The 27,194-nt window shown below is 42.8% G+C and overlaps 2 protein-coding genes across 7 annotated transcripts in view; both read left to right on the top strand.

The window, feature by feature from the left end:
- LOC104017637 (pancreatic alpha-amylase) overlaps positions 1–13,846 on the top strand; it is a 20,680-nt gene extending 6,834 nt beyond the window's left edge. Inside the window, exons 1-11 of one of the 4 annotated variants that reach the window (XM_087731203.1) lie at positions 3,532–3,665; positions 5,953–6,168; positions 7,729–7,875; positions 8,166–8,363; positions 9,648–9,878; positions 10,797–10,930; positions 11,018–11,140; positions 11,254–11,353; positions 11,566–11,687; positions 11,797–11,922; positions 13,109–13,846. In XM_087731203.1, the coding sequence (XP_087587329.1) occupies positions 6,001–6,168; positions 7,729–7,875; positions 8,166–8,363; positions 9,648–9,878; positions 10,797–10,930; positions 11,018–11,140; positions 11,254–11,353; positions 11,566–11,687; positions 11,797–11,922; positions 13,109–13,298 (1,539 nt within the window). In that variant the 5' untranslated portion in view covers positions 3,532–3,665; positions 5,953–6,000 and the 3' untranslated portion in view covers positions 13,299–13,846. Of the gene's footprint in view, positions 1–3,531; positions 3,748–5,952; positions 6,169–7,728; positions 7,876–8,165; positions 8,364–9,647; positions 9,879–10,796; positions 10,931–11,017; positions 11,141–11,253; positions 11,354–11,565; positions 11,688–11,796; positions 11,923–13,108 lie in introns of those variants that run through there. The other 3 variants (XM_087731205.1, XM_087731207.1, XM_087731204.1) reach the window with 3 other exon arrangements.
- LOC104017636 (pancreatic alpha-amylase) lies at positions 11,797–25,643 on the top strand. Of its 3 annotated transcripts, none has more exons than XM_009470680.2 (11): positions 11,797–11,922; positions 18,450–18,665; positions 19,256–19,402; positions 19,609–19,806; positions 20,532–20,762; positions 21,163–21,296; positions 21,384–21,506; positions 21,620–21,719; positions 21,932–22,053; positions 22,163–22,288; positions 22,606–22,889. In XM_009470680.2, the coding sequence occupies exons 2-11, from the start codon at positions 18,498–18,500 to the stop codon at positions 22,793–22,795; spliced, it is 1,539 nt and encodes a 512-aa protein (XP_009468955.2). In that variant the 5' UTR covers positions 11,797–11,922; positions 18,450–18,497; the 3' UTR covers positions 22,796–22,889. The 3 variants fall into 3 exon arrangements, with proteins under 3 accessions (XP_009468955.2, XP_087587328.1, XP_087587327.1); XM_087731202.1 differs by lacking the exons at positions 11,797–11,922; positions 22,606–22,889 and adding exons at positions 15,281–15,430; positions 25,522–25,643; XM_087731201.1 differs by lacking the exon at positions 11,797–11,922 and adding an exon at positions 15,281–15,430.
- Positions 25,644–27,194: the final 1,551 nt, after the last annotated feature.

The following is a 27,194-nucleotide window of genomic DNA, read 5'->3' on the forward strand; positions in this document are numbered from 1 at the left end:
TAATGTGCATTCAGAAATGAACAGTTTCTAGCTAAATTATCCTTATAACAATAGTAACTTGGAAAAGTCACTAAGACATTTCACATGTTACACAGTTTGCATCTCTCTTTTCCCTTCACATCTTTGGAAGTTGACAGCTAAGAGAGGACCTAATGTCAAACAGAATCACTTTTCCTTTAGTATTTTCTAGGACATTTCCAACTGCTTCCAGTTTTTCCTTAAATGTATCTTCCTACTTGATCGAAGACTGAAGAGAACACATTAGCCACTGTAAATATGTTGGTTTCCTTAAGTAGCTTATGTTGCAGCTGCTCCTGTTGTAGGACAAACATTTGAGGCCTGTGACACCTGCCTGAGTCTTTTACTCCTGCTTAGCAAGCAGCTTCTGGCATGAGATCCTTTTATGTTACATACAGACAAATATTTACTCTAGTTGGCATTTTGATTGTTCCTGGAGAAAAGAAACATTATTCTGATAATGACAGGCTCCATTTGTTACTTTGTCTGGCACAGCCCCTGTGTAGCAACATTAAAGTAGAAAACAGTAGTTACTCCACTGTAGCCTTCAAAGATCATAGAATCATTTTGGTTGGAAAAGACCTTTAAGATCATCAAGTCCAACCGTTAACCCAGCACTGCCAACTCCACCACTAAACCATGTCCCTAAGCACCACAGCTACCCATCTTTTAAATGCCTCCAGGGATGGGGACTCAACCACTTCCCTGGGCAGCCTCTTCCCATGCCTGACTACCCTTTCGGTGAAGAATTTTTTCCTAATATCCAACCTAAACCTCCCCCAGAGCAACTTGAGGCTGTTTCCTCTCGTCCTATTGCTTGTTACTTGGGGAAAAGAGACCGACCCCCACGTGGCTACAACCTCCTTTCAGGTAGTTGGAGAGAGCAATAAGGTCTCCCCTCAGCCTCCTTTTCTCCAGGCTAAACAGCCCCAGCTCCCTCAGCTGCTCCTCATAAGACTTCGTTGCCCTTCTTTGGATATGCTCCAGCACCTCCATGTCCTTCTTGTAGTGAAGGGCCCAAAACTGAACACAGTACTGTAGGTGTGGCCTCCCCAGTGCCGAGTACAGGGGCACTATCACCTCCCTGGTCCTGTTGGCCACACTATTCCTGATACAAGCCAGGATGCTATTGGTGGTCTTGGCCACCTGGGCACACTGCTGGCTTGTGTTCAGGCGGCTGTCCACCAGCACCCCCAGGTCCTTTTCTGCCAGGCATCTCTCCAGCCACTCTTCCCCAAGCCTGTAGCGTTGCATGGGCTTGTTGTGACCCAAGTGCCGGACCCGGCACTGAGCCTTGTTGAATCTCATGCAGTTGGCCTCAGCCCATCGATCCAGCCTGTCCAGGTGCCTCTGTAGAGCCTTCCTACCCTCCAGCAGATCAACACTCCCGCCCAACTTGGTGTCATCTGCAAACTTACTGAGGGTGCACTCGATCCCCTCATCCAGATCATTGATAAAGATATTAAACAGAACCGGGCCCAGTACCAAGCCCTGGGGAACACTGCTTGGGACCAGCTGCCAACTGGATTGAACTCCATTCACCACAACTTTTTGGGCTCAGCCATCCAGCCAGGTTTTACCCACAGAAGCATATGCCCGTCCAAGCCACAAGCAGCCAGTTTCTTCAGGAGAATGCTGTGGGAAACTGTGTTAAAGGCCTTACTCAAGTCCAGGTAGACAACATCCACATCTTTTCCTTCATCCGCTAAGCGCGTCACCTTGTCATAGAAGGACATCAGGTTAGTCAAGCAGGACCTGCCTTTCATGAGCCCATGCTGACTGGGTCTGATCACCAGGTTGTCCCATATGTGCCACATGATGGCACTCAGCATGATCTGCTCCATGACCTTCCCCAGCACTGAGGTCAGGCTGACAGGCCTGTAGTTCCCTAGATCTTCAATACGGCTCTTCTGGTAGATGGGCTAACCTCCAGTCAACTGGGACCTCCCCGGCTAGCCAGGACTGCTGATACAGGATCAAAAGTGGCTTGGTGAGAACCTCCGCCAGCTCCCTCAATACCCTTGGGTGGATCCCATCCAGCCCCATAGACTTGTGAGAGTCTAAGTGGTGTAGCAGGTCGCTGACCACTTCCCCTTGGATTATGGGGGCTTCATTCTGCTCCCCATCCCTGTCTTCCAGCTCAGGGGGCTGGGTACCTTGAGAACAACCGGTCTGGCTATTAAAGACTGAGGCAAAGAAGGCTTTAAGTACCTCAGCCTTTTCCTTGTCCTCTGTCACTATGTTTCCCCCCACATCCAATATAGGATGGAGATTCTCCTTAGCTCTCCTTTTGTTGCTAATGTATTTATAGAAGCATTTTTTATTGTCTGTTACAGCAGTAGCCAGATTAAGTTCCAGTTGGGCTTTGGCCCTTCTAATCCTCTCCCTGCATAACCTCACAACATCCTTGTAGTCTTCTGAGTTGCCTGCCCCTTCTTCCAAAGGTTGTAAACTCTCCTTTTAGTCCTCAGTTCCAGCCAAAGCTCTCTGTTCAGCCAGGCTGGTCTTCTCACCTGCCAGCTCATCTTTCGGCACATGGGGACAGCCTGCTCCTGCACCTGTAAGATGTCCTTCCTGAAGAATGTCCAGCCTTCCTGGACTCCTTTGCCCTTCAGGACTGCCTCCCAAGGGACTCTGTCAACCAGGCTCCTAAGTAGGCCGAACTCTGCCCTCCGAAAGACCAAGGTGGCAGTTCTGCTGACCCCGCTCCTTATTTCTCCCAGAATCGAAAACTCTATCATTTCATGATCACTATGTCCAAGACGACCTCCAACCATCACATCACCACCAGGCCTTCTCTGTTCACGAAGAAGAGGTCCAGCGGGTGCCTTCCCTAGCTGGCTCCCTCACCAGCTGTGTCAGGCAGTTCTCTTCCACTCACTCCAGGAACCTCCTAGATTGTTTCCTCTTTGCTGCATTGTATTTCCAGCAGGCATCTGGTATGTTGAAGTCTGCCACGAGAACAAGGGCTAGCGATCGTGAGACTTCTCCCAGCTGCTTATGTGGAACCCTTCCTTGTGCTACTGCACTTTTTAGTCTGTATCTGGATGGAGCCAGGTTACAAAGCTTTGTGACTCATCTTATTGCACATAAAAAGGTATATAACAGAGGAAACATGCAATATGGCCCAACACAAACGATAAGTTACAAGTACAGGACCAAGCTATTAAAATAGTGCATAAAAGGCCAACTAAGTTTTCAAAGCAGTGAAGCAGGATAACAGCAAGGTGGTGCTATACTCAAAGACAAAAATACTTAAAAAAAAAAAAGTGAGGTAAGTGCATCTGCATATAAGCAGAGAGATTTCCTTTCTCAAATCTCGCGAACAAATATATTCCAGACTGTAATTTTATCTTGAATCAACATAATCACGTGTAACACAAAGCTTTTAGATAAACCGGTGTATTTTACCGTGTAACAGTTATTCGCTGGCAGGCCTGGCGCGGGGCTGGACCTTGCTTCCCCAGGCGGCAGCGGTGCAGAGCCCCGCGGCCCCGCTCCCCTACCCCCCCTCCCCCCCGCCCCGCCCCGCCCCGCCCCGCCCCGGCGGAAGGGGCGAGGCCCCGTCGCTGCCGCCCCGGCGGCGCTCGGCGGGCGGGGTGATGCTGCTGGAGTCCGCAGGAAGTGACGCAGGCCCGCCCCGAAATGTGCGTATGGCGGTGTGCTGCTGGCTGTGGGTACGGTTACTGCCCGGAGGCGCCGCGGGGCCCCGGCAGGGCCGGCGGTCGGGTGAGCTGCGTCCCCAGAGGAGGTGCCGAAGCGGAGCTGCTTCCTCCCTGTGGAGCAGGCAGCTGCTGAGGGAAGCTCTGTGGGGAGGCACTGGAAGTTCGCATGGAGACTACGTTCCTCTAACAGTCTTTAACATCCGAAGCTTCAGCAGGCCTGCGTCAAACCTCTCGCAAATTTAAATATTCTTGTAGTGTTTTGGAGATAGTAGCTGAGTTTGGTACCTCAGACTTTAACCCAGCAGAAGACAAGCTGACCTGAGTTCTCAGGTTGTCCAAGGCAGCAATAGCGTTCTTCAGAAACGATTCTCTCCCACGTTCTTTGAATTGCAGTCAGTTGTGCTCTCTTTTCTTCCATAGACAAATACAGGCCTCTCCTTTTTTTCCAAGTTCCAAAAGCATTTTGAAGCTAGAGCCTTCAGAGTGCGTTGGGGATTTCAACATCTCCATTCTCTTATTATTGCTTGTACTGAAGCCAGAGCAGCTGTAAACCTATTTCAAAAAAATGAAAATCTGTGTTGAGTCTTCTCTTCAAGCACTAGGCCTTGGAGCTGGTTGGGCCAAAATATGTTAATTCTTACTGCTTTGTGTGCTTACTGCTGTACGTAAAAATTGCCAATCTGATAAATGCCTTCTCTCATCAGAGAAGATCAAACTTTCTTAGCTCATTTTCTGTTAATGCATACTCTTCCTATCAGGGCAAATAAGCATTCTTTCATGAAAATGGAAACACACAGAACAACTGCTTACAGCTGAAATTTATCTGTATACTCTACCGAAGAGCTACCAGTAAATAAGTTCATTAAAATTGTTTTGTTCACAAGCAGAAAAACAAGCTAAATTTATCAAATGATTCATTCGTAATAACTCTGGCTGCCTGTGAAGTACAGTGACAGCTGATAGCAACAGGCTCTGGAAGGCAGGTTCTACACTTTATAAACTGGCATATTTTGTGCTTGAATTTGCTCCAAAGAGTGCAGCTCCACTGACTCCGAGATATGGATCATCCTTTCTCTGAAATAAAAATGAGAGAGGGAGGGTTGTTTTGTAGAAATCATGTAAGATTTTATATAAACTTTTTTTTTTTTTTGTATCTGTGTCATAGCAGGTTGGAGTTTTTAGCAGTGCACTCCTAAATGTGTATTAAATCAGGAAAGGGTGCAGGTTTCTTTCATGTAGCACACCTGAAGGCCCATGTGTTCATGTTTAAACCTTCACTGAAGTGCTGTGACAGCAGCCAGGGATCTCCTTATTACCTCTTTGCCCTGTGTTGTTTATGTGTTATGATAGCTTTTTACAAAGACTAGATACTTAGAAGAAAGTAACAAGATTCTGTGTTTTGTTATTTAAGGGAAGTAATAGTTCAGCCTTTTGTTTGCAGAAGATCTCCTTGTAGGACTGCTTTGTATTGCAGACTCTAAATCAACTTCTAAACATGAAGAGTGCAAAATGAGATCCTAAATAGTGTAATGTAAACCTTGATAGTTGTTTAACTTCTGGTTTGTTATAAGTTGTGTAGTTGTTTAGATGAGAAAAAGGTGAGGCAGTTTTAATAGGCTTGTCATCTTTGTTCATATATAAGTAAATACCTATGCAATATGAATGGGGAAGTATAATTCCTAGCCTAGCTTATCAGAAGGTAATGCAGCTGGTTTTCCTCCTTTGGAATGTTCCTTCAGTGCCTTTGCAGAACTCTGTACCTAGTCATGATAGATGCCATGCGTGTCACGAATGACAGACTCACATATGTTAGACCTCCAAAATACCTGGGGTTTTGTGGCAACTCAGGATAAGAAACATGCTGTTTCTCCAAGGCCCTGTCTAAATATGCACAAGTCATAGTAACACAGATTGAAAAAAAGATGCCTCTCAAGGGTAAATAGGAATGTAAAGTACTATACATGAAAATGAGAAATTAAGTGTCCATTTCAGTCTATATAAGTACTCCTTTGTCTTTTGGGGTTGTTTTTGGCTTTGTACTAATAAAAACACAACTTTTGGACACTGGAGACAGCCTGTATTAGACAATGTCTGAATTTTAACTTCAGAAAAACAAAGTTACCGTTAGTATGGGGGGGTTGATATAGATTAGATAGAACCCAATTCTCAAACAAAATGACAATCAAATAAAGTTAAATAAATATGATGCCAGAGATGGGCATTTACTTTTAAATGTGTGTTTTGTAATGTGTACTTTACCCTCTTGCAGGAACATAAATAGGCAGTAAGAAGAGAGCGACTGATCACAGAGCACAGGATGGGTATCTATTTTCTTCTGTTAATTGTAGGGTTTTGCTGGGCACAGCACAACCCCAATACTCTCTCTGGGAGGACGTCTATTGTACATCTCTTTGAATGGCGCTGGGCGGATATTGCTCTTGAGTGTGAACGCTATTTAGCTCCTAATGGATTTGGAGGAGTTCAGGTACGTCTGTTCCTATCAGTAGGTAGTAAAATTGCTACATAGATGATAATTTGTTTTTCAGAGAAAATGTTCAATTCACCAAAGGACAGGTACTGAGAAAGAAAAATAGAAATTGGTAATGGAAGTAGTAAATGCTGACAAATATATTCTTCAGCCATCATCATGTAAGCGTGAATTTATTTCATCGCTCCAAAGTGCATGTTTTGCACTCTGTGCCATTACATTTAGATGAATTAGAATTGCATATCACTGGCTAAATCTTTTTTTTACTGCTGCGAAGAGTAACCCGCGTTTATCTGCTTGATATTATTTAAATCAAGGGAAGCTGTTAAGAGCTAGGTAAACATAAAGTGAAACTATGACTGAAAAAAAGGTCTCCCAAAGAGAATACCAAAGTGGTAAAGGTTTTAAATAAATAGATATAAAAGGCTGCTAATTGTGTTCACCCAAACTGGCAAGTTTCTCTCTGTAAAGCCTAGTGTCAGAGTAAGCCGTTAAGAGACCGTTCTTTGCAGGAACCTGGGGTGAGCAGGCAGAAATGAACTGAACACAGGTTCTGGTGGAGGTGTGTCGATGTGAATCTGTTCCCTCTGAACAACAGACACTGTTCCTGTGGAACCAGTAGTGTCAGATGGGTGGGGTGGTACGGCTGGAGAGCAGTCACCTATTAAACTATTTCAGTTTGTTTGTCAGATTGCTCAGGAAAAATCAGTGAGAGAAGTCTGCCTGTCTGTCTCTTGCAGCCCAGGAGTTTGCAAGTTGGCCTGAGTGAGAACTTCCCCATAATTTTCAAATAAGACATGTTTTCTTTGCAACCTTCTTTGCAGGCACACAGGCCTGATTAATTTTAAACTGATTTCTCAGACTTTGGTTTGGATGTCTTTTTAATCCATGCTTTGACAGGGTCTCAGAAAGAAAGTTTGTTGAGATGATTTGCTGAGCTGGTCACAAAGGTGTGGCAGCTAAGCAGGCTGCAGCGTAGGGGTCTTTGTGAGAAACGGTGGGATTTGGCGGTTATGCCCAGAGACTTGGAGGTAGCCGCAAAAGCTTGTGGCCTCAAAAGTGTCCTGGAAAGAGTCTATAAAAGGAAGAGGTATAGCTTATCTGGAAACTGTGACAAGTCTTCGAGAACGCTTTTATCCAAAACGTCACAAAAATGGGAAGTCGGATCAATTTTAAGGGCAGGATGTTATGTCAGTTGTTCTGCAGTCAGTTCCTTCCTGATTCTGGGCTATCTCTGCTGACCTAGTCCTTCAGATTTCAGACCCTTCTTTTGATCTTTGAGACCTGCATTCGTGAAGATAATTAGGACACTATGTCCATGGACATAATTTTTATAGTATGTTTCTACCTGCTGAAGGTCCCAGCCCAAGTCTTTTATTTCCAGCCTGCTATAGTGTAAGCAGAGGATAGTTAGGATCTAAATGGGTTAGGTATTGTGAGCATCTTCCATAAAAGGGACCCAATTTTCTGGTTTTATGTTCTTTCTCTAACAATACTGGGCAAACAAATAAACCATTGTCAGTATCCTGTTACCAAGAGACACCATCTTATTCACAGATTTCACCTCCAAATGAAAATGTTATCATTACTGACCCCTGGCAACCATGGTGGGAAAGATACCAGCCCGTCAGCTACAAGCTGTGCACACGATCTGGAAATGAAACTGAATTTAGAGACATGGTGACGAGGTGCAACAATGTTGGAGTAAGTGCTTTGAAAACCTTCTGGTGTTAACAACGCAAGGATATAGACAACTGGTAATTTAGAAGGGAAGACATGGTAGCACTGGAGTGAAGATCGGGGGGGGTTCTGCCTATCTGTTGAGTTGCATGTTGTATCAGCATTGCTATATGTTAATAAAAGAGGAATATTTTAAGTAATTGCAAGCAAGCAGAAATAGGGGGATAGGGCAGGAGGTAAGAGAGAGAGAATGTTAATTAGTGGTGCTGTGGGAAGTAGCTTTCTCAAATTGAAATGTGAATACTATTCTCTAGGTACATATTTATGTGGATGCAGTAATCAACCATATGTGCGGAGCTAATGCTGGTGCTGGCGACCATGCTACTTGTGGAAGCTATTTCAATGCAAAGACTAAAGATTTTCCAGCTGTGCCATATTCTGGCTGGGACTTTAATGATGGTAAATGTAAATCTAGAAGTGGAGACATTGAGAATTATCATGATATATATCAGGTAAACCTAGAACTATAAATATATTTTTCATGTACATCTGTTCCTGGGCTGTGGTTTCTTTGCTACTGTCAGACATTTTTTAAAAACAAAACAAAAACCCTCATGGAAAACCATCCAAATTGATAATAGAGTTTAGTGTTGCTATAACACCACTTCTTAAAGGGATAGCTCTACTTCAGCCAATGGCTCAATTTCAGATTTAGACATATGTGCTTAGGTACTTTATAAAGACAGTTTTAAAGCTCATAAAATCTATCTGGGGATTATCTTGTGTGTGGGTTTTGTGTTTTAAAAAAAGTAAGAGTTATTTTTTGCCCTTTATGGTAATTTGGAAATTTTCTTTGGTCTCAATTTCAGGAGAGAGAGAGATTAGGATTTCATAAAGAAAAATAGTAATGCTAAAATCTTAAGAATCAGCCTTCTGTTTAGAGATTTCTCTTCCTAGGAGTCTATCTGTTCCTCTATATCAGATTACGACGTCAGGACTTTAAAACTACCACAGAATGAAAACTTTTTTTATAAAGATAAATATGAATGAAGTCTTATGCCTTTCAAATGCATCTTTTCTGAATCTAAGTTGAGGGGAGAAGGGTTTTGGAGAAATGGCAGAAGAAGGGGAGACTTTAAATGTCCCTGAATTCTTGAGCCATTCTAAAGGAGCATCTTTATAGCCAATTCTTTAGTACAGTTTGCAACATAGGCTGATGCACGTTGCTCTCTCCAGGCAGATGTGCATAGCCATGGAAACCCATCATAAGAATTATTAAAAAAACCATTTCAGTATATTCAGTGTATTCTTTTGATGAAAATTGATGCCCATCATTTTGTATTTACAGGAAACAGGCAAAAAGGGGACAGAAAACAAGAGTTTAATGTTTCATAAGGCTATAATAACTCAAGATTTTTAGAAGATTTAGAAATATAATCTAGAAATCTTTCCTACATCAGAGAAGAAATGAGTGCACTTGAAATAGTAATGAATCTGTTCCTTAATACAGTGGAGTAAAAATAATTTATCGTATTGTTACCCTATGCTTGCATTAAAAAGCTGATTATAGATTTAATGGTTTGACACTGTTATAATCCCTCAGCACTTACAGCTGCTCATTCTGCGTAGATGACTGTACAAGATAACTGTCCAAGGCAAAGATATGGATGGTGTACAATGGCTAGTAAAGGTTTTATTTTGGCATTGTAATGTACATAACAAAATTCAAAATGTACGTAGAACACTACATTTAGTTTATTAGGTGAGAAATGTTTCATTTCAGAATTTTTATACAGGTCCGAGACTGCCGCTTAGTTAGCCTTCTTGATCTGGCCCTGGAGAAGGACTATGTACGCTCAAAAGTTGCTGAATACATGAACTACCTCATTGATATTGGTGTAGCAGGCTTCCGGATTGATGCTGCCAAGCATATGTGGCCTGGGGATGTGAAGGCGATTTTAGACAAGCTGAAAGATCTAAATACTAAATGGTTTTCTGCGGGAACTAAGCCTTTCATTTACCAGGAGGTAATCTTTATTTTTTTTAACTGTACTTCACAAACATATTTCTTGCAGGCACAGTATAGACTCAGTCCCACGCTGGAAGTGATGCTTTGCTTGAGCTGGGCCTGGGCCTGGACCTGAGCAGCTTTCAGACTCAAGATCTATAGAAATCGTCATGAAGATTTAATAACCATAATTTACAAATATCTAATTTGCCCACAAATGGTCATTGACATGCAAAATGCCCAGTTGTTTTGAATCTTCTGGAACTAGGTAACCTGGAAATTTCACTGGAGATGAAATTTGCTGCATCAAAGTTAGTGTGAAAATTCTAGTGGTTTAAAAAAGACATTTCACTCCCTGAATTTTAAATTCTGGATAATAAATTGCAACAGAAGATATAAATGGTGATTATGGTCTGCAACTTTGTTTTCCAGTGGCGTAACCAGTGTTACTTGACATTCCCAATTTGTATTTTGCATTTGAATAACCAATCCTAACAAGACCCAAGAAGCAGGTAATTGTTGGTTTCAGTCAGCAGAAGCTGAAGTTGTTAGACACATTTTATTAAATCTGAATGTCGCCTGCAAGGCCTAGGGCAAATATTGAAACGTTCTTTAGCTACACAGTGAAATGAGGTTGCCCATGTGCTGGAAGCAGAGGCATTGGTGACTAGACTAAATGTAAAGTTGGTACAGTGCAAGCCTTAATTAGGCCGTAGTGATCAATCAGAGTAAGGAGATTTAGGATGGGGATGGAAAACAAGTTCACAGCTAGGCTGAGATAAAATGAAGAAAATAGCTCTAAATACCATTTTGCAAGTAAGCCAAATAATATACTTAGCTCAAGTAGTCCCTCTTCCTTAGAAGAATGTCTAGGGCAATGCCTTTTACTTGTTTGGTTTTTTAAGTAGAAAGGAATGCTCTGTCTTTCCTCTGCCAGGTAATTGACTTGGGCGGAGAGCCGATCAAAGGCAGTGACTACTTTGGAAACGGGCGAGTGACAGAATTCAAATATGGTGCAAAACTGGGGACAGTGATCCGCAAGTGGAACGGAGAAAAGATGGCCTACTTAAAGTAAGGATGAAGATGCTGTGACTTTTTTGGGATGTGCTGGATGTGCCAGTTGACAGGGTAGCTTCAAATCTTTGTGTTTTTGGCTAGGAACTGGGGAGAAGGCTGGGGCTTTGTGCCTTCCGACAGAGCCCTGGTCTTTGTGGACAATCACGACAACCAGCGGGGGCACGGGGCCGGTGGAGCTTCCATTCTGACCTTCTGGGACCCCAGGTAAGGGATTTCTCTTGTCTGGGTGACGCTTCTTCCTTTTGCTTGTTTGTCTATCGGTTCCCTGGCACAGTTTCTCTTGCCACATCTCATTCCTTTTTTTGTCTACCGAACAGGCCTTACAAAATGGCAGTTGGTTTCATGCTTGCTCATCCGTATGGGTTCACACGTGTGATGTCGAGTTTTCGCTGGCCAAGATATTTTGTAGATGGACGGGTAAGCTTGTAATGCTGAAGAGAAAATCACGGTGAATAAGGATCCCAACAAGGTCCAGAGAAGCAGTCCAGCGCATTTAAATTTGTTAAGAGATTTCTCTGTCCCGTGTTGGATCTAGCAGGTGGAAATCTGATGCTCCATCTAGCTTTTCTCTACAGATAGGCTCTCTGCATTTTCAGTAAGAAGTTTTAAACTTCTCTTTTCAATTACAGGACATCAATGACTGGACTGGACCACCAAGTCACTCGGATGGGTCAACAAAGCCTGTTACAATCAATGCAGACACTACCTGTGGCAACGACTGGGTTTGCGAACATCGCTGGCGTCAAATAAAGTAGGACACTGTGGAGAAAAAAAAAGTGAAAGCAGTTGCTTTTGCTTCATGTTCCTCGTGGCTTTAGAGCCCTTGCAGCCACAGTGACAGCCATTCCTTGCATTTTCAGGAACATGGTTATCTTCCGTAATGTGGTGGATGGTCAGCCTTTCTCCAACTGGTGGGACAATGGCAGCAATCAAGTAGCTTTTGGCCGTGGTAATAAAGGCTTCATCGTTTTCAATAATGATGACTGGTAAGTAAGAAAGGAATAGATTATAATTCTTCTAGTTAGAAGAGAAAGCTTTTAAGGTGTTGCGAGCTCCAACAGAACTTTTTAACAGATGCTTCCCCTGTCTCGGTTGTTCCCTGCTTAAACTTAGGTTTCTCCACTCTACCAGGAGCACTCTTCACTGTCCAGGGTTAGGCCTTGTACTGTGCTATTGCTATTTCCCTGTTCCTGGAGTTGGCTATACCAATGAAGAGCATGGTCAGCCAGCAGCGTCTGAACTTATAGAAATGAGGGAACTTGGCGACTCGGGGATCTAGTCCAAAAGTGGCAGTTTTAAAAACTGTGTTGCAGTCTTGTAAGCAAAATTGAGGTGATTTAAGAGACTGGGAGTGTGTCAGGTCTGTAATAATTAGAAGTAGGTTGGGGTGATGAGCAATTTGAAGGATGTAGTGTTTGAGTTCTGAGTAACTTTTGTCTTCCAGCCTACTGTGCTCTCCTTCACAACAGTTCCTTTTGGACATCCTGCAAAGACTTGAGAGGAGTTGTATTAGGGCTGACAGGTTTTTAGGCTCTTTTGGTATGTTCTTCTAGGGTACTGTGATGTCAGGAATACAATATCTGTGTGGAATCTGGCATTTCTCAAGTACCTTTAAGCTCCTGAAAAAATAGATTACTAGCAGAGACATTTCTGAGAACTTTTAATGGGATGATCTGAAAAAGCTAACTGGGTTTGGTAGAAAAAAATGAAAATTGCACTAGAGATCAATTTGAAGTTCTAGAGTTCAAGTCCTAAAGTTCCTGGAGAGTGAGAACACCCAAGCTTCCTGTCATTGCTGGTAAATACTTAAATACTACTATATTAATTAATTTATTTACGTAATTATTTTTCTTCATTGTAAAGGAGCGTAATTCTGTGTGATTAGAACCAAATTCCTTCAAGTGCCCATAAAGTAAAAGAGCTCACATGAAAAATTATTATAACTAGTGTGTGTTGACCAGCCTTATGATGCCTGAGCACAGCATGAACCTTTGGTAGTTTTCTAGGCTCCTCACTCATTAGTCCTAGACTATTGTAATTTTGTGGGAGAGTAGATTCTGGAGGGTCCAGAAGAACTCCAGAATTACCTAACAGCTTAGAAGGTCTCTAACATGAGTTGCAAAGCATTTGAGAGTCCAAATAATCCTTATTGCATTTCAATATTTTCCAAAGGTCTTTGAATGTAGCTCTGCAGACTGGTCTGCCTGCTGGCACTTACTGCGATGTCATTTCTGGGCAAAAGAAAGGTGACTACTGTACCGCGGTTGAAGTTCATGTTGCTGCTGATGGCATGGCTAATTTCCTGATTAGTAATGAGAATGAAGACCCATTCATTGCAATTCATGTTGACGCGAAATTGTAACCAGATCTGTTGTGCACGTGTTGATTGTTCTCTTCTGTATTTTTGCTAATAGCATACAAGGTGGTCTGATTCTCTTGGCTGTCCAGCACCAAATGAACCGTGATAGAGCAAAGTGTATTAGCTTATATTAATGAAATACTGAGTAGCTGCTATAGAGGGACAAGAGCTAGTGGTGCTAGTGTAGATCTGGAAGAGGCAGTATATGCCTGTTTACCTTTGTAATTGCGCTTCATTCAGTTAAAGTACTAATAAAAAATGAAAGGAGAAAATTGAAATTACTTAATTTTAAATTGTGCTGCTCTGCGCATAAGTGGAAATGTCGTTCTCTTTATGGGGAAGCTGGAATTAACAGCATGTCCGAAAAGCAAAAGAAGACACCTTTGGGCTGAAACATGGTGCAATTCATGTTAATGCCAAGTTATAACTCAGTTGAAAATGTGTTTCTTCCATTGGTCTGTATATTTACTGTTTCCCCCACATGCGATTCCCTGGTATTCGAGCATGAGTGATTCTCTGTAGTGAATAATAAATGGCAATCAAATTGAAAAGTGATGTTTTTTCCCTTAATGACTTGGACTGCAACTTTATCACGTCATAACTAGTGGCAATGCAGCGGTGAGTTTTAAGGCAATCCAGCACTCCATTTCCCACATCACAGAAACAGGCGAAAATAAAATAAAAAAAAAACAAAAAACAAACCAAACCAAACCAACACCTGGGTAAGTTAAAATGCAGTGTTTCCAAGGCCGGTACATACACACACATCTGTATGCCAGAGCAGCCACATTGAGGGCAGTCACCTATGAGCAGTGCCCACGCACGCAGACAGTTTATCTGTTTCTTGCGACAAACCAAACCCGGGGTCTGGGTCATCAGAGGAAGCTGGGCCGCACCAATCAATTATTCCAGCCTGTGACATCACCCAAGCGAGCGGGTTGCCTGGTTCACAGTCAGCTTGTGCCTGTACAAATCAAAACCACAGCTCTTCCATCGTTAACGCCAGTGTCTTGCTGCAAACTAGCGTTCACGGTGGCTGTTCCAAAGGCGTCCGAGAAATGAGCTGTATAGCCAAGCACCGCTTAGACCTCGTGACAGAGGCTGAAGCACAGCATATTCTTGTCTCTGTGGTGCATTAGGCTTGCTTATTCTGTAATAGCTTGGAGAATTACGCAGCTGGAGCACCGACTTGGCGGCTTTCCCAATTTCATTCAGTCGTGAGAAAATGCTGAGGTAAATGCGAGAGTGCAGCCCTTGTGTTAAATCAGGACGTCTGCTTGGCCAAAAGTACTCATTGCGACCCATTCTGGAGGGGCAAACGGAAGAGGAATGCTCGGATTCAGTGTTTTTGAGGTCAAGGTGTACTTCTTAGGGCCGTTTCCCTTTTGTGATGGGAGAGAGAGCGGACGGGTGCTGGGGGCGGCTATTGGCTGTCCGTGTGCCCGAGGGCTCAGGGTGCCTGGCAAGGCAGTGAGGGTGTGGGAGGAAGGGGCCAGGTAGTGTCCCTGGCCCAGAGGCTGGACCTGCCATCTGTCTCCCTTGCTTGCTGTGGCCAGCTCCGCCATGCTGAGGGCAGGGGGCCTGCTGGCAGAACGCAGCCCCCTGATCTGCTCACTGGAGCGGTGTCAAAGTTTGGGAGACCCATGTGGCAGGAGGTTAGCAGCCATTGCAAACCTGTTGTTTACCCCAGGGTCAGGCCAGTGAGCCCTCCTGCCCCTTTGAACCAGACTAGCTCCACTTGTTTTTGCAAACCGGGGTGGCAAAGGAATGGGTTCACATTCCTGTTATGCTAGAATGTCTCTGAAGTCAATTTTCAGGAAAGCTGCTTTAAAAGCATGACGTCTCACGTAGTGCCTGATAGTGGCAGTATCCTGGCTGCTGAAAATTTACAATCAAGATGATGAATAGGTCTCTGCTGTTGAAACTGGCATAATTTTTTAGGTCCTACAGCTAAGATACCTTAATCTTTTCTTGTACCAGCTCTTTCTCTGCTTCTCTGAAACTACTGTTGGCCACCCTTCCTGGGATTTGCATTGGACTTGCTACCGGAGATACCACTGAAATTTGATAACTGTTTCTTTCCTGAGAGGAGGACAATCTCAACTTTGTAGCATGTTATGACACTCACCTGTCTGGTGAGTAGCAATAAATGTAGACATGTTCTTTTTTTTAAAGATGATAATTCAAGTCTAATATTTCTAAGCATCTTTAAGACTGTCATCTCCCTTAGTCTTTTACGTTGTTTTTAATAACTTGTCTGGAAATGGTTAAATGCTGTGTTTAATACACAGGTACGCTTAACTGCATTTTCATACCTTTCAAGCCATTTTTATGACAGAGCACAACAATATTGGTTATTCATTTGGTCAAGCTAAATAGCAGCGAGATGAATGATTGCATTGAGATTGCTCTGACTATATCAGAGTCCAGTAGTCTCTGACCAGCTTCTTTTAGATATCCCACGTGTGGAGGGTGTAATATTTAATATCATATTTACTTATTTGAAGATAGTTGATGCTAGATACTTTTTCTGACTTAGCAGAGTGGTACAAAATGTACTGAAATCACAATACAAATGTAAGTTACGCTTAGCAAAATGTAACAATTGCAATATACAGTTCAATCACAATATCGACATGATCTCCATTACTGGTGTCTACAATATACTCACCAGCAGGATGCGGGGTGTCCCCAGTCACTGAAAAGGAATATGTGGGTTGAAACCAGCTAAAGCCCGTTGCTATCTTCAAAAATCTTCTGTTCGTTCTTTAGTTTTTATAATCTCTGTTGTGCTGAGCCATGTGTACACTCCTCCCCATGCTGGTCTGCCTAAACCAGGGAGACATTCACACTCTTTCAATTAACTTGGGGATAAACAGTTATGCTACAAGCTGATGCACTCAACTGACATAGCTGTTTATCTAAAATAAAGGCCACCCTCCAGCCCTCTTTGTGTTGAGGTAAAGTCAGCATTCTTTGCAACACCTGTGGACAGTTACAGCCTGCATTATTCCCTGAGCTTCATGGGCAAGTCACTCTTGCCTGTCTCCTCTGAGCCTTCTTCCTTTGGAGGAGTTTATTGGTCTGTCACATGCTGGTAGGTCTTGAGTACGCATTGACACCACAGCAGTGTATTGGGGAAATGCTGCCGTTGCAGCATGGTATCAACTGTGTATTCGATTGACAGAGCTGTGCTGTGACCACATAGGGATATATAAAAGCGGGCCTGCTTTTTTAGGTCTGCAGTGTAAAAGCTTGCAAATAAAAGGGTCTAGTTTCGATGTCCGGAAGCCACATCCTTCAGTTCTTCACAACCAGGTTTCCAATGATAGTGGGGGATCAAATGGATTAAAACACAGGATTTCAAAAGAAAGGCAAAACTCTCCAATGTCTTCCCTGCCCAAAGCTTCAACTCCTCTAAAATTCCCCTGGAAATCGGAGCCAATTTGTTAGGCACCTGGCATTTTTACCATACCAAAATAGATGCTATGTTTGAAACTGCACATTAAATACTTTCTACTTGGGGTTATACTTCAGAAAGACTCATAAATCATCAGTGCTGGATGGCCACCTTCTCTCCTGCCCTCATGCATTTCCTCAGCATGCTAAAATACTGCAGCCTCTTCAGCTTGAGCTGCTGAGTAGCCTGTCACATGAGGGCTCCTCGTCTCCTTGCCAGTGGGTTGGCCATCCATTGCATCAGGCTATCAAGGACGAGTTTTTACTCTCGTTGGCTGATAGCAGCGTGTTTCAGTGGAAAACGCATGTCATTCGTGGGAAACTGAATGTTACGCAGTGACATGCCATCACATCAGTGGAACCCTACAGGGAATGGTGATGTAAAAATTAACCTCAGGCACATCTGGTTGCTCTTGGTAATACTGAGGAATGGGGGGGTCGGTGCTTACTGAATTGGTAGTCACAAGGTGCGGTCATCTCACTGGTTCCCTGCTGTTAGCGAGTAGGCAAGGTCAGTCACAGTAATTTACTATTTCATTGTTGTAGTGGAAAAAGAGTCCTTTGATAAGGTCTGTGATACGAAAATGAACAGATGGGCAAATGAGACCTGCTTCTGTGTTTCGTCCTTGAAGACACATTCTGGGAAAGAGAAGGATGCATGTGACATATTCAATGGCATGGCTAGTTTCAGAAGGAACACACTAGAGGCAGTTCAGGTACAAAAAGTGCACTGCGGTTTCTTTTTGCTTGGAATGGATGTGCTCTTTTGGGGACTTCTTGTTTTTCTCACAGATATTCATCAAATATCAGGGGTTTTCTGGTCTTCGTATTCTCTCAGGGTGTTGTTTTATCATTGGCATGACTCGAGCTTATTCATGGAGTGTTGTTGTTGAGACCTTGATCTTATAAGTCAGTTCCAAATGAAGACCTGAAAGTATGTCATGAGCAAAAATCAGAAGGTTGTTTTGAAGGAGGAAATCGTAGGAAAAGCCAGAAGGAGCTTGGTCAACAGCTCTGGCTTTCAAATTCAGTTTTATGTCAGGCAGCTAAAACTCATCTGCAGTGTCACTTTACATCTGATTTTGGGTTTCCTTCCTTGACTCAGATGAATCATTGGTCATTTAAAGTGAGATGAAACCTTATGCAGAGTCTCTGTTGGAGAGGAAAATGCTTGCAGCTTTGATCCCTTTCAGTCAGGTAGAGCAACAGTTGCTCTGCACGACTGTGTGAAGAAAACCAGTAACAGTTCCTAGCAGGGACTGGGCAATGGGGCTAGAAAAACTTCAGGCATGAAAAGGGGTCAGTTTCTAGTTACTGGTGTGATTCACCTGGCGAAGACCCAGGACGTGTCATGTGACACACCTGTTATTGACTGAGTGTTGGCTGATCAGGTACCTTGGTTTGAGCTTGGACTAATCCTGGCAGATAGATGCCCCTGAATGCTAGCAAACACATTCGTCTTTGTTTACATGATTGGAAAGAGTACAATTCTGTATTTAGGTGCACTGCCCACAGACCGATTGGTTTATGATAATTTATAATCATTGTGAAAAGGTGTTTTATCTTCAGTTGTTGGGCAATCCAGGAAAAAAAACAAACAGAAGAATGATATCGAGCTAGTTAGCTAAATAATAACTGATAGCATTGATCTGTGTGAATTTTGACAGCTGCAATAGGAACTTTGTCATCTTGCAGGAGTATAAATTGCCAGTGGAGAGACCGCAGCCTTATACTGAAGGCATCATGCAAGTCCTCCTCCTACTCGCAGCTGTAGGGTTTTGCTGGGCGCAGTACAACCCTAATACTCTCTCTGGGAGGACGTCTATTGTACATCTCTTTGAATGGCGCTGGGCGGATATTGCTCTTGAGTGTGAACGCTATTTAGCTCCTAATGGATTTGGAGGAGTTCAGGTAAGTTGTTTCCTGTGAGTAGGTAGGAAGGTGGTATTGTAGCATTCGATTAATAAATCAAAATGCCTGAATCGGAGACAGCCAGCTGCTTTGGTGATGGAAAGGGGGGGATGGAAGTAATAACTGCTGTTAGACGCGACCCTAGATCCTGCAGGGCCAATGAATGATATTGTGTCTCTAGCAGATCAGTTACGAAGGGGCACACTTTCCTCTGAAACACTTGCCCTGCAAAGCTGTTTTCCTCTTTACCTTGTTCTGAGGGAAATGCATAAGCGTGGCATTTTGGCTTTCCTAAGGATATCACTATTCCAGGTAAAAATAATTCCTGTGGCTTCAGCCCTCCCATTTGCGTGTCCTTGAAAGCAGGCCCATGCTGGACATGGGCAGCCCAGAGGAACAAAAGAAAGCTTCTTTCTTGCGAGTCTACAAGACGGACATCTCACAGACCTAAGCTTATGCTGTGGGAGAGAGAGACTGGGTTGGGTGCTAGCCTGCCTCTGAGGGCAAAGGAGCTGAGCGCAGATTTTGCCTTTAAAACATTGAAATAAACCCAATTGATTTCTTATCAAAGTACATAATTTCATCTGCAGGTTTCACCTCCAAGTGAAAATATTGTCATTACTAACCCAAACAGACCCTGGTGGGAAAGATACCAGCCCATCAGCTACAAGCTCTGCACTCGGTCAGGAAATGAAAATGAATTCAGAGACATGGTGACCAGATGCAACAACGTTGGAGTAAGTGCCTTGAAAAGCTGTACCTGATACAGCAAGAAGTGCTGTTTCAGCTGAAGGAAGTTACTGCTGCTGTCCTCAAAGGAGGCATAAACTGAGAATAAACTGAAAGGGAAAAAAAAATCAAATTAATACGGATATGGTAAAGCTCTGGCTATTACTTCACCATCATTACAAAACACACTGAAATGCCCTTATGACTTTTCCAGGTTCATATTTATGTGGATGCTGTTGTCAACCACATGTGTGGGGCTGCGGGTGGCGCAGGTACCCATTCTACCTGTGGAAGCTATTTTAATGCTGGGAACAGGGATTTTCCAGCTGTGCCATACTCTGGCTGGGATTTCAATGATGGCAGATGTCGAACTGGAAGTGGAGAAATTGAAAATTATGGTGATATATACCAGGTAACATTCTCTGGCAAAAGTTTGAAATGTTTTTCTTTTTTTTTTTTTCTTTTAACCTGTTGTGTAAACGTTACAGTAAGGCCAAACAAAGGGAGTAGTTTCTCACAAAACTTGTGCTTAGTCACCTGACAAGTGAATGAAGTAGTGAACATAGGTCCAGGAAAGGTACTCGTGGTGCAAAATATTCTAAGTACTGAGAAATCAAGAACCCTCCCCACATGTTTCCCGTGGGCGTGTGCAGGAGTTTGCTCCTGAAGTGATCCCAGTGTACGTGGCTCAGCCGGTGAGCTCTTTCTTACAGCTTGTAAACACAGCTGATCTTGATAAGGAGCCCCCTTGGAAAACTGACAGCAGTGCAAGGTGGTACCCTGGTTGAATGACTTACTCTTTTTTGTAGAGGGAATGTGCAGCAGTTCTTTTTCAAGGTTATGGCTCTTCCTTTGGCCACTTTGCAGCAATACACCATGCCGTTTCGCATCCTCAATTCTGACGACATCTGCACAGGGAGGTGATATCCTTCACCAACTGTCCTAACTTGAGTATTGAGCTGTATAGTAAATTTATCTATGTCTTCGTGCAGACCTTGGCATAATTCTCTTCTATGCAAATTATATATCCAAACAGAATCATTTTATGGCTCAAAACGTCCAAACTTTTCATTGGAAGGTTTTAGAGGCAGACAGAGTGGCACCTTGAAACTTTATTTTTTTTTTTTCATTACACAGGTCCGAGACTGCCGCTTGGTTAGCCTTCTTGATCTGGCCCTGGAGAAGGACTATGTACGCTCAAAAGTTGCTGAGTACATGAACCATCTCATTGATATTGGTGTAGCGGGCTTCCGGATTGATGCTGCCAAGCATATGTGGCCTGGGGACATAAGAGCATTTCTGGACAAGCTGAAAAATCTAAATACTAAATGGTTTTCTGCAGGAACAAAACCTTTCATTTACCAGGAGGTAATCTCCATGTTTTTTCCTTTATGTTTGTCTTTGTCTTTGGTATCTCTTTTACCTTCCTCCTTCAGAGGAATGGTGGTAATACATCTTCATCCAACTTTACCCCAGAAAGAGCTAGCCATTTCTTTGGAGCAGCCCTGCAGAAATAAGTAGTTTTGCTTTTTAAAAATGGCTCCACAACAAATTGTCATTCAACTTTACCTTTTCTTCCTTCAATCATGTTTTTACCTGTATGCATCATGTATTATACCGAGTTTGGGTTGATCTACACAGCAGAAATAAACATACTTTAATATTTTTTCTCTCAATGTAAAGCAAGAACTAATGTTGAGGACTGTACACTGCATTTTTTGTCTCTGAGAGATGAGAACAGATGCATAGTTTCTCCTTTCTCTGCCAGGTAATTGACTTGGGCGGAGAGCCGATCAAAGGCAGTGACTACCTTGGAAACGGGCGAGTGACAGAATTCAAATATGGTGCAAAACTGGGGACAGTGATCCGCAAGTGGAACGGAGAAAAGATGGCCTACTTAAAGTAAGGATGAAGATGCTGTGACTTTTTTGGGATGTGCTGGATGTGCCAGTTGACAGGGCAGCTTCAAATCTTTGTGTTCTTGGCTAGGAACTGGGGAGAAGGCTGGGGCTTTGTGCCTTCCGACAGAGCCCTGGTCTTTGTGGACAATCACGACAACCAGCGGGGGCACGGGGCCGGTGGAGCTTCCATTCTGACCTTCTGGGACCCCAGGTAAGGGATTTCTCTTGTCTGGGTGATGCTTCTTCCTTTTGCTTGTTTGTCTATCGGTTCCCTGGCACAGTTTCTCTTGCCACGTCTCATTCCTTTTTTTGTCTACCGAACAGGCCTTACAAAATGGCAGTTGGTTTCATGCTTGCTCATCCGTATGGGTTCACACGTGTGATGTCGAGTTTTCGCTGGCCAAGATATTTTGTAGATGGACGGGTAAGCTTGTAATGCTGAAGAGAAAATCACGGTGAATAAGGATCCCAACAAGGTCCAGAGAAGCAGTCCAGTGCATTTAAATTTGTTAAGAGATTTCTCTGTCCCGTGTTGGATCTAGCAGGTGGAAATTTGATGCTCCATCTAGCTTTTCTCTACAGATAGGCTCTCTGCGTTTTCAGTAAGAAGTTTTAAACTTCTCTTTTCAATTACAGGACATCAATGACTGGATGGGACCACCAAGTCACTCGGATGGATCAATAAAGCCTGTTACAATCAATGCAGACACTACCTGTGGCAACGACTGGGTTTGCGAACATCGCTGGCGTCAAATAAAGTAGGACGCTGTGGAGAAAAAAAAAGTGAAAGCAGTTGCTTTTGCTTCATGTTCCTCGTGGCTTTAGAGCCCTTGCAGCCACAGTGACAGCCATTCCTTGCATTTTCAGGAACATGGTTATCTTCCGTAATGTGGTGGATGGTCAGCCTTTCTCCAACTGGTGGGACAATGGCAGCAATCAAGTAGCTTTTGGCCGTGGTAATAAAGGCTTCATCGTTTTCAATAATGATGACTGGTAAGTCAGTGGGATAGACTATGTCCCCAGAGAGAAATAGAGCATCCCTCATCAGCAATACTGATGGGAATGGGAGTGTCCGCTTCTCCTTACGAGAGCAGTCACTACAGCCTGAGCTAGAGTCATGCCCTTGCATGCCAGGTCTAGAGAGCCAAAACAGGAGCGTAGGGAGCGAAGCAGGGATAGGATCAGAAAGCGCACACTTTGCATTGCCCTTCAAAGTAAGGGTGTAGCAGCAGGTTCAAAAATCCTATACCCAGTTTGAAATGTCTGTTTTGAAAAAAATGGATAAATAGCGTTCACTTATTTTCACATAGGAATATGAATGTCAGTTTGCAAACGGGATTGCCTGCTGGTACCTACTGCGATGTTATTTCTGGACAGAAGGAGGGCAATAAATGTACTGGAAAACAGGTGTACGTTTCTGGTGATGGAATGGCTAATTTCCAGATTAGTAACAATGCTGAAGATCCATTCATTGCAATTCACGTTAATGCCAAGTTATAACTCAGTTGAAAATGTGTTTCTTCCATTGGTCTGTATATTTACTGTTTCCCCCACATGCGATTCCCTGGTATTCGAGCATGAGTGATTCTCTGTAGTGAATAATAAATGGCAATCAAATTGAAAAGTGATGTTTTTTCCCTTAATGACTTGGACTGCAACTTTATCACGTCATAACTAGTGGCAATGCAGCGGTGAGTTTTAAGGCAATCCAGCACTCCATTTCCCACATCACAGAAACAGGCGAAAATAAAATAAAAAAAAAAACAAAAACAAACCAAACCAAACCAACACCTGGGTAAGTTAAAATGCAGTGTTTCCAAGGCCGGTACATACACACACATCTGTATGCCAGAGCAGCCACATTGAGGGCAGTCACCTATGAGCAGTGCCCACGCACGCAGACAGTTTATCTGTTTCTTGCGACAAACCAAACCCGGGGTCTGGGTCATCAGAGGAAGCTGGGCCGCACCAATCAATTATTCCAGCCTGTGACATCACCCAAGCGAGCGGGTTGCCTGGTTCACAGTCAGCTTGTGCCTGTACAAATCAAAACCACAGCTCTTCCATCGTTAACGCCAGTGTCTTGCTGCAAACTAGCGTTCACGGTGGCTGTTCCAAAGGCGTCCGAGAAATGAGCTGTATAGCCAAGCACCGCTTAGACCTCGTGACAGAGGCTGAAGCACAGCATATTCTTGTCTCTGTGGTGCATTAGGCTTGCTTATTCTGTAATAGCTTGGAGAATTACGCAGCTGGAGCACCGACTTGGCGGCTTTCCCAATTTCATTCAGTCGTGAGAAAATGCTGAGGTAAATGCGAGAGTGCAGCCCTTGTGTTAAATCAGGACGTCTGCTTGGCCAAAAGTACTCATTGCGACCCATTCTGGAGGGGCAAACGGAAGAGGAATGCTCGGATTCAGTGTTTTTGAGGTCAAGGTGTACTTCTTAGGGCCGTTTCCCTTTTGTGATGGGAGAGAGAGCGGACGGGTGCTGGGGGCGGCTATTGGCTGTCCGTGTGCCCGAGGGCTCAGGGTGCCTGGCAAGGCAGTGAGGGTGTGGGAGGAAGGGGCCAGGTAGTGTCCCTGGCCCAGAGGCTGGACCTGCCATCTGTCTCCCTTGCTTGCTGTGGCCAGCTCCGCCATGCTGAGGGCAGGGGGCCTGCTGGCAGAACGCAGCCCCCTGATCCGCTCACTGGAGCGGTGTCAAAGTTTGGGAGACCCATGTGGCAGGAGGTTAGCAGCCATTGCAAACCTGTTGTTTACCCCAGGGTCAGGTCAGGGAGCCCTCCTGCCCCTTTGAAATAGATTGGTACTGCCTGCTCTTTCTGGGTTACTGTACCCTTGTTTGTTTAAGCTATGCATTCTGCTCTAACCCTCAGAAACTGTGTGATTCTATGCGAGCTATTATTCAGATATTACCTAATTTCAAATGTAACAGTCAGTCTACCCTCAAAATTATAAATCCTCCCCCAAGCCCCCCCAGCTATGGTGGCAAATGATTGAAATGACAGACATTGATCTGAGGTGTCCATAAATAAACAGGAGGTGCTGAATATGTAGAAGGATTTGTCTGTGCCTGTGAACATATGTGGATCCACTTTTCAATTATGCTGGAGTGCAGTGAGGATTTTGCCTGATGTAGGTTCAGTCAGCTCTGCATTTAACAGGGGAATTAAATACAACATGGAGAAAAAAAATCACGAGACAATTTCCTTCAATGTAAGCAAAACTTTGTGGGCCAGATGTTCACTGCTCTGAAAGGACCAGACCTGCATCCAGACTTTGTTTTTTGTTCCTTTTATTTCAAGCTTTTTGGCACATTGCCTGATAATTTTAGCACAAAGAAGATGCAGAAAACAACAGTGTCATTCAGAGCAACACCAGGTCTTTCCGATGAGTCATGAAACCCAGAGTTACAGTCAGCTTTTCTGTTGATTTTTAAGTTTTTCAAAAAAATTTTTAGTACTAGGAAATTTTTATCATCATTTTTATCATTTTTATTGCTACTCTCATATGGAAAGTGATGTCACTATGGTCTTAATTTTGTATGCCAGTAATGAATGAAAATTTGAAGTCCTGTTATGAAATTTATCAAGTTTAAAGTAAGGTATTTTCTGGGGTGCAACACGATGTCTAACAGATTTGCTGACGGGTAAGATTTTAGAATTTTGTGGACGTTATGCAATATTTCATTTTCTGTTGCAAAGTAGTCCTCACTTTCATTGGCCAAACAATGAGTTTAATTGAGTAATGTCAAAACCTGTTCTAGGCTGATGTTCTAAATTTTGTTGCAATATTATCAGTCTCAAGCATTCCAAAATAATATCTCAAACCCTAGAAAATCTGAGATTTGGAGTGGTTTTTTATTTTCACTCCAAGTTTTGCATTTTCCAGGTACGCTCTTTTCTTGTTTTTATATTTTATTTTGAAATTTGATCTAGAATTAAGCATGGAAAAAGCTTCCAAACCTAACCAGTGGGGATTAAGCACAGAAAAAGAAATATTTCCATTTTTAGGGATATACCATGTAGCTGATGATTGGAAGAACCTTGACTATGAGAAAAGGTAAATACTGTTACCTTTTTCACATAGTATCAGGTTATCAGACTGGTTTTAAAGTGAATGGAAGAAAGATGATAGATGATAGTAATAGATTAGTCTTCCTTTGGGATCTGTGAGATTTCTCTTCCAGAGAAATTTAAGTAGTTCTGTTATACAATTTCTTTTTCAGTTCCTTCACTGCAGAAGAGAAGTTTTGCTTTTCCTGCTCTTCTGCCTCTTCTGTCACATGCCGAGTACCATTTCAAATCTAGTCAGCTCCTCCTTTGTGCTCTATGGAGAGCTCAGAGGAACTGTGTTAGATTCACCAGCCATGAAGAGGGAATGCTCTTCCTATTTGTTCAGTTTGTGAGACAAGAAACCCATATGAAACGTTGCAGTCCAGATAAGGGGCATTTTCACCTCCACTGTTTCAATAATTTGATTTTTTTGTAGAAATATTGTGTCCTCTTGGATAATGTAGAAAACAAACAATCCCCAAAGATTTTATGGAAGCTTTTGCATTTATGGTACACCAAATGGTAAAGTAACTTAGCTACTGATGGTGAGTGTTGAGGAAACCTTTAACTAAAGAGCAAGCCAGATATTTTCTTTATACTGTGCTGGACAAAGAATGGAATGAGACTGTAACTACTGTCCTGTAACTACCTTCTTCAAGCAATATGAAGCCTACAATGGTATGATTTGGAATAGCTACATTTCATAGGTACCATAATTCAAACTAAGCAGAACTTTCTATATATCAACGTTGTTCAAGCATGGTTTGTTTTGTGCCATACAACATATGGAGGCATTTAAGAGAAGTAGACTGGAACAGAAGGAAGATCAATGAAGAGAGAATTAATTTACAGTGTAGGTATGAGAAAAATTCCTTGACTCATTTCACCCAGATGGTCTATAAGTACCCATTGTTGGCAATGATATCACTTAGAGAACATTTTAGGGACAGTAGTTAAATGGTTTTACAGAGAAAGTTTAAGACTTTACCAATTCTTGTTGTAAACTTTATTATGGTCCTCTAGTTGACCATCTTAACTTCTGTCGTTTCTACACTAAGAAAGTTTTGGGGCTGGTGTTAGATCCTGAACAGTTAACACTAGCAAAATCAATGAGTAATAATTTATATTTGCCTCATTTAATTGGTTGTACTTTTGTATAATTGGGTGAGAAAGAAAGTAATGATGTCCTTTGCTTTCTAAATAAATGTAATGAGGTGTTTTAATTGTAGTGGGGTGGGAAAGGCAATGGAATGTTGTCAGTTTTGTAAGTATGAAACACTTATTGTTCACTTAAACTTCTGACAACCAAAACACGGAAAGAGAACAAAAAAATGAAGGATAGCAATAAATGTCATTTTCTTGTTATGTCCATTTGTTTTGGCCATGTGTTCTCTGAATACGTGTAAACACAGCACACTGCACTGAATTAAGCAGAACACAGTGTTTTACTAGTGGAGAAGCTATCTAGGTAAGTTATAAATTAGACATCTTTAATATTATCAGTATATTATGTGAGGAAAGTATAGAAATGTCCTCACAAAAGGGAAGTTCCTCAGTCCCCTTAGAACCTAACAAACATGAAATGTTGAGCCTAGAGCTATATGAGCTATTATGCTCTAAATTGTCAGCTATTGTGTTGCTTGATCTGGTCACAGCAGTATTGTATTTTTGGTGACTATGGTATAATACTTTTACTTATGCTGACTAAAACAATAGTCATCAAATTGAAGGCATCAGCATCTGCAAGCATGTCCTTTAGAACAAGGAACAATTATTCACTACTGAGCTGTGCAACTTTTCTGAACTACCTGTGTAGCTTTCTGTGAATATTGGTTAAACATGTTCT

The sequence above is a fragment of the Nipponia nippon genome, unplaced genomic scaffold, assembly GCF_047370975.1.
Source record: "Nipponia nippon isolate SJK-2023a ecotype South Korea unplaced genomic scaffold, ASM4737097v1 scaffold_5, whole genome shotgun sequence".
NCBI classification, from domain to species: domain Eukaryota; kingdom Metazoa; phylum Chordata; class Aves; order Pelecaniformes; family Threskiornithidae; genus Nipponia; species Nipponia nippon.

What these genes read in the sequence shown, in the direction of transcription:
- LOC104017636 (XM_087731201.1), top strand. An exon ending in GAAAAGATGGCCTACTTAAA is followed by an intron (nt 21,297 to 21,383) that starts GTAAGGATGAAG and finishes GTTCTTGGCTAG; the next exon opens with GAACTGGGGAGAAGGCTGGG. An exon ending in GATATTTTGTAGATGGACGG is followed by an intron (nt 21,720 to 21,931) that starts GTAAGCTTGTAA and finishes TTTCAATTACAG; the next exon opens with GACATCAATGACTGGATGGG.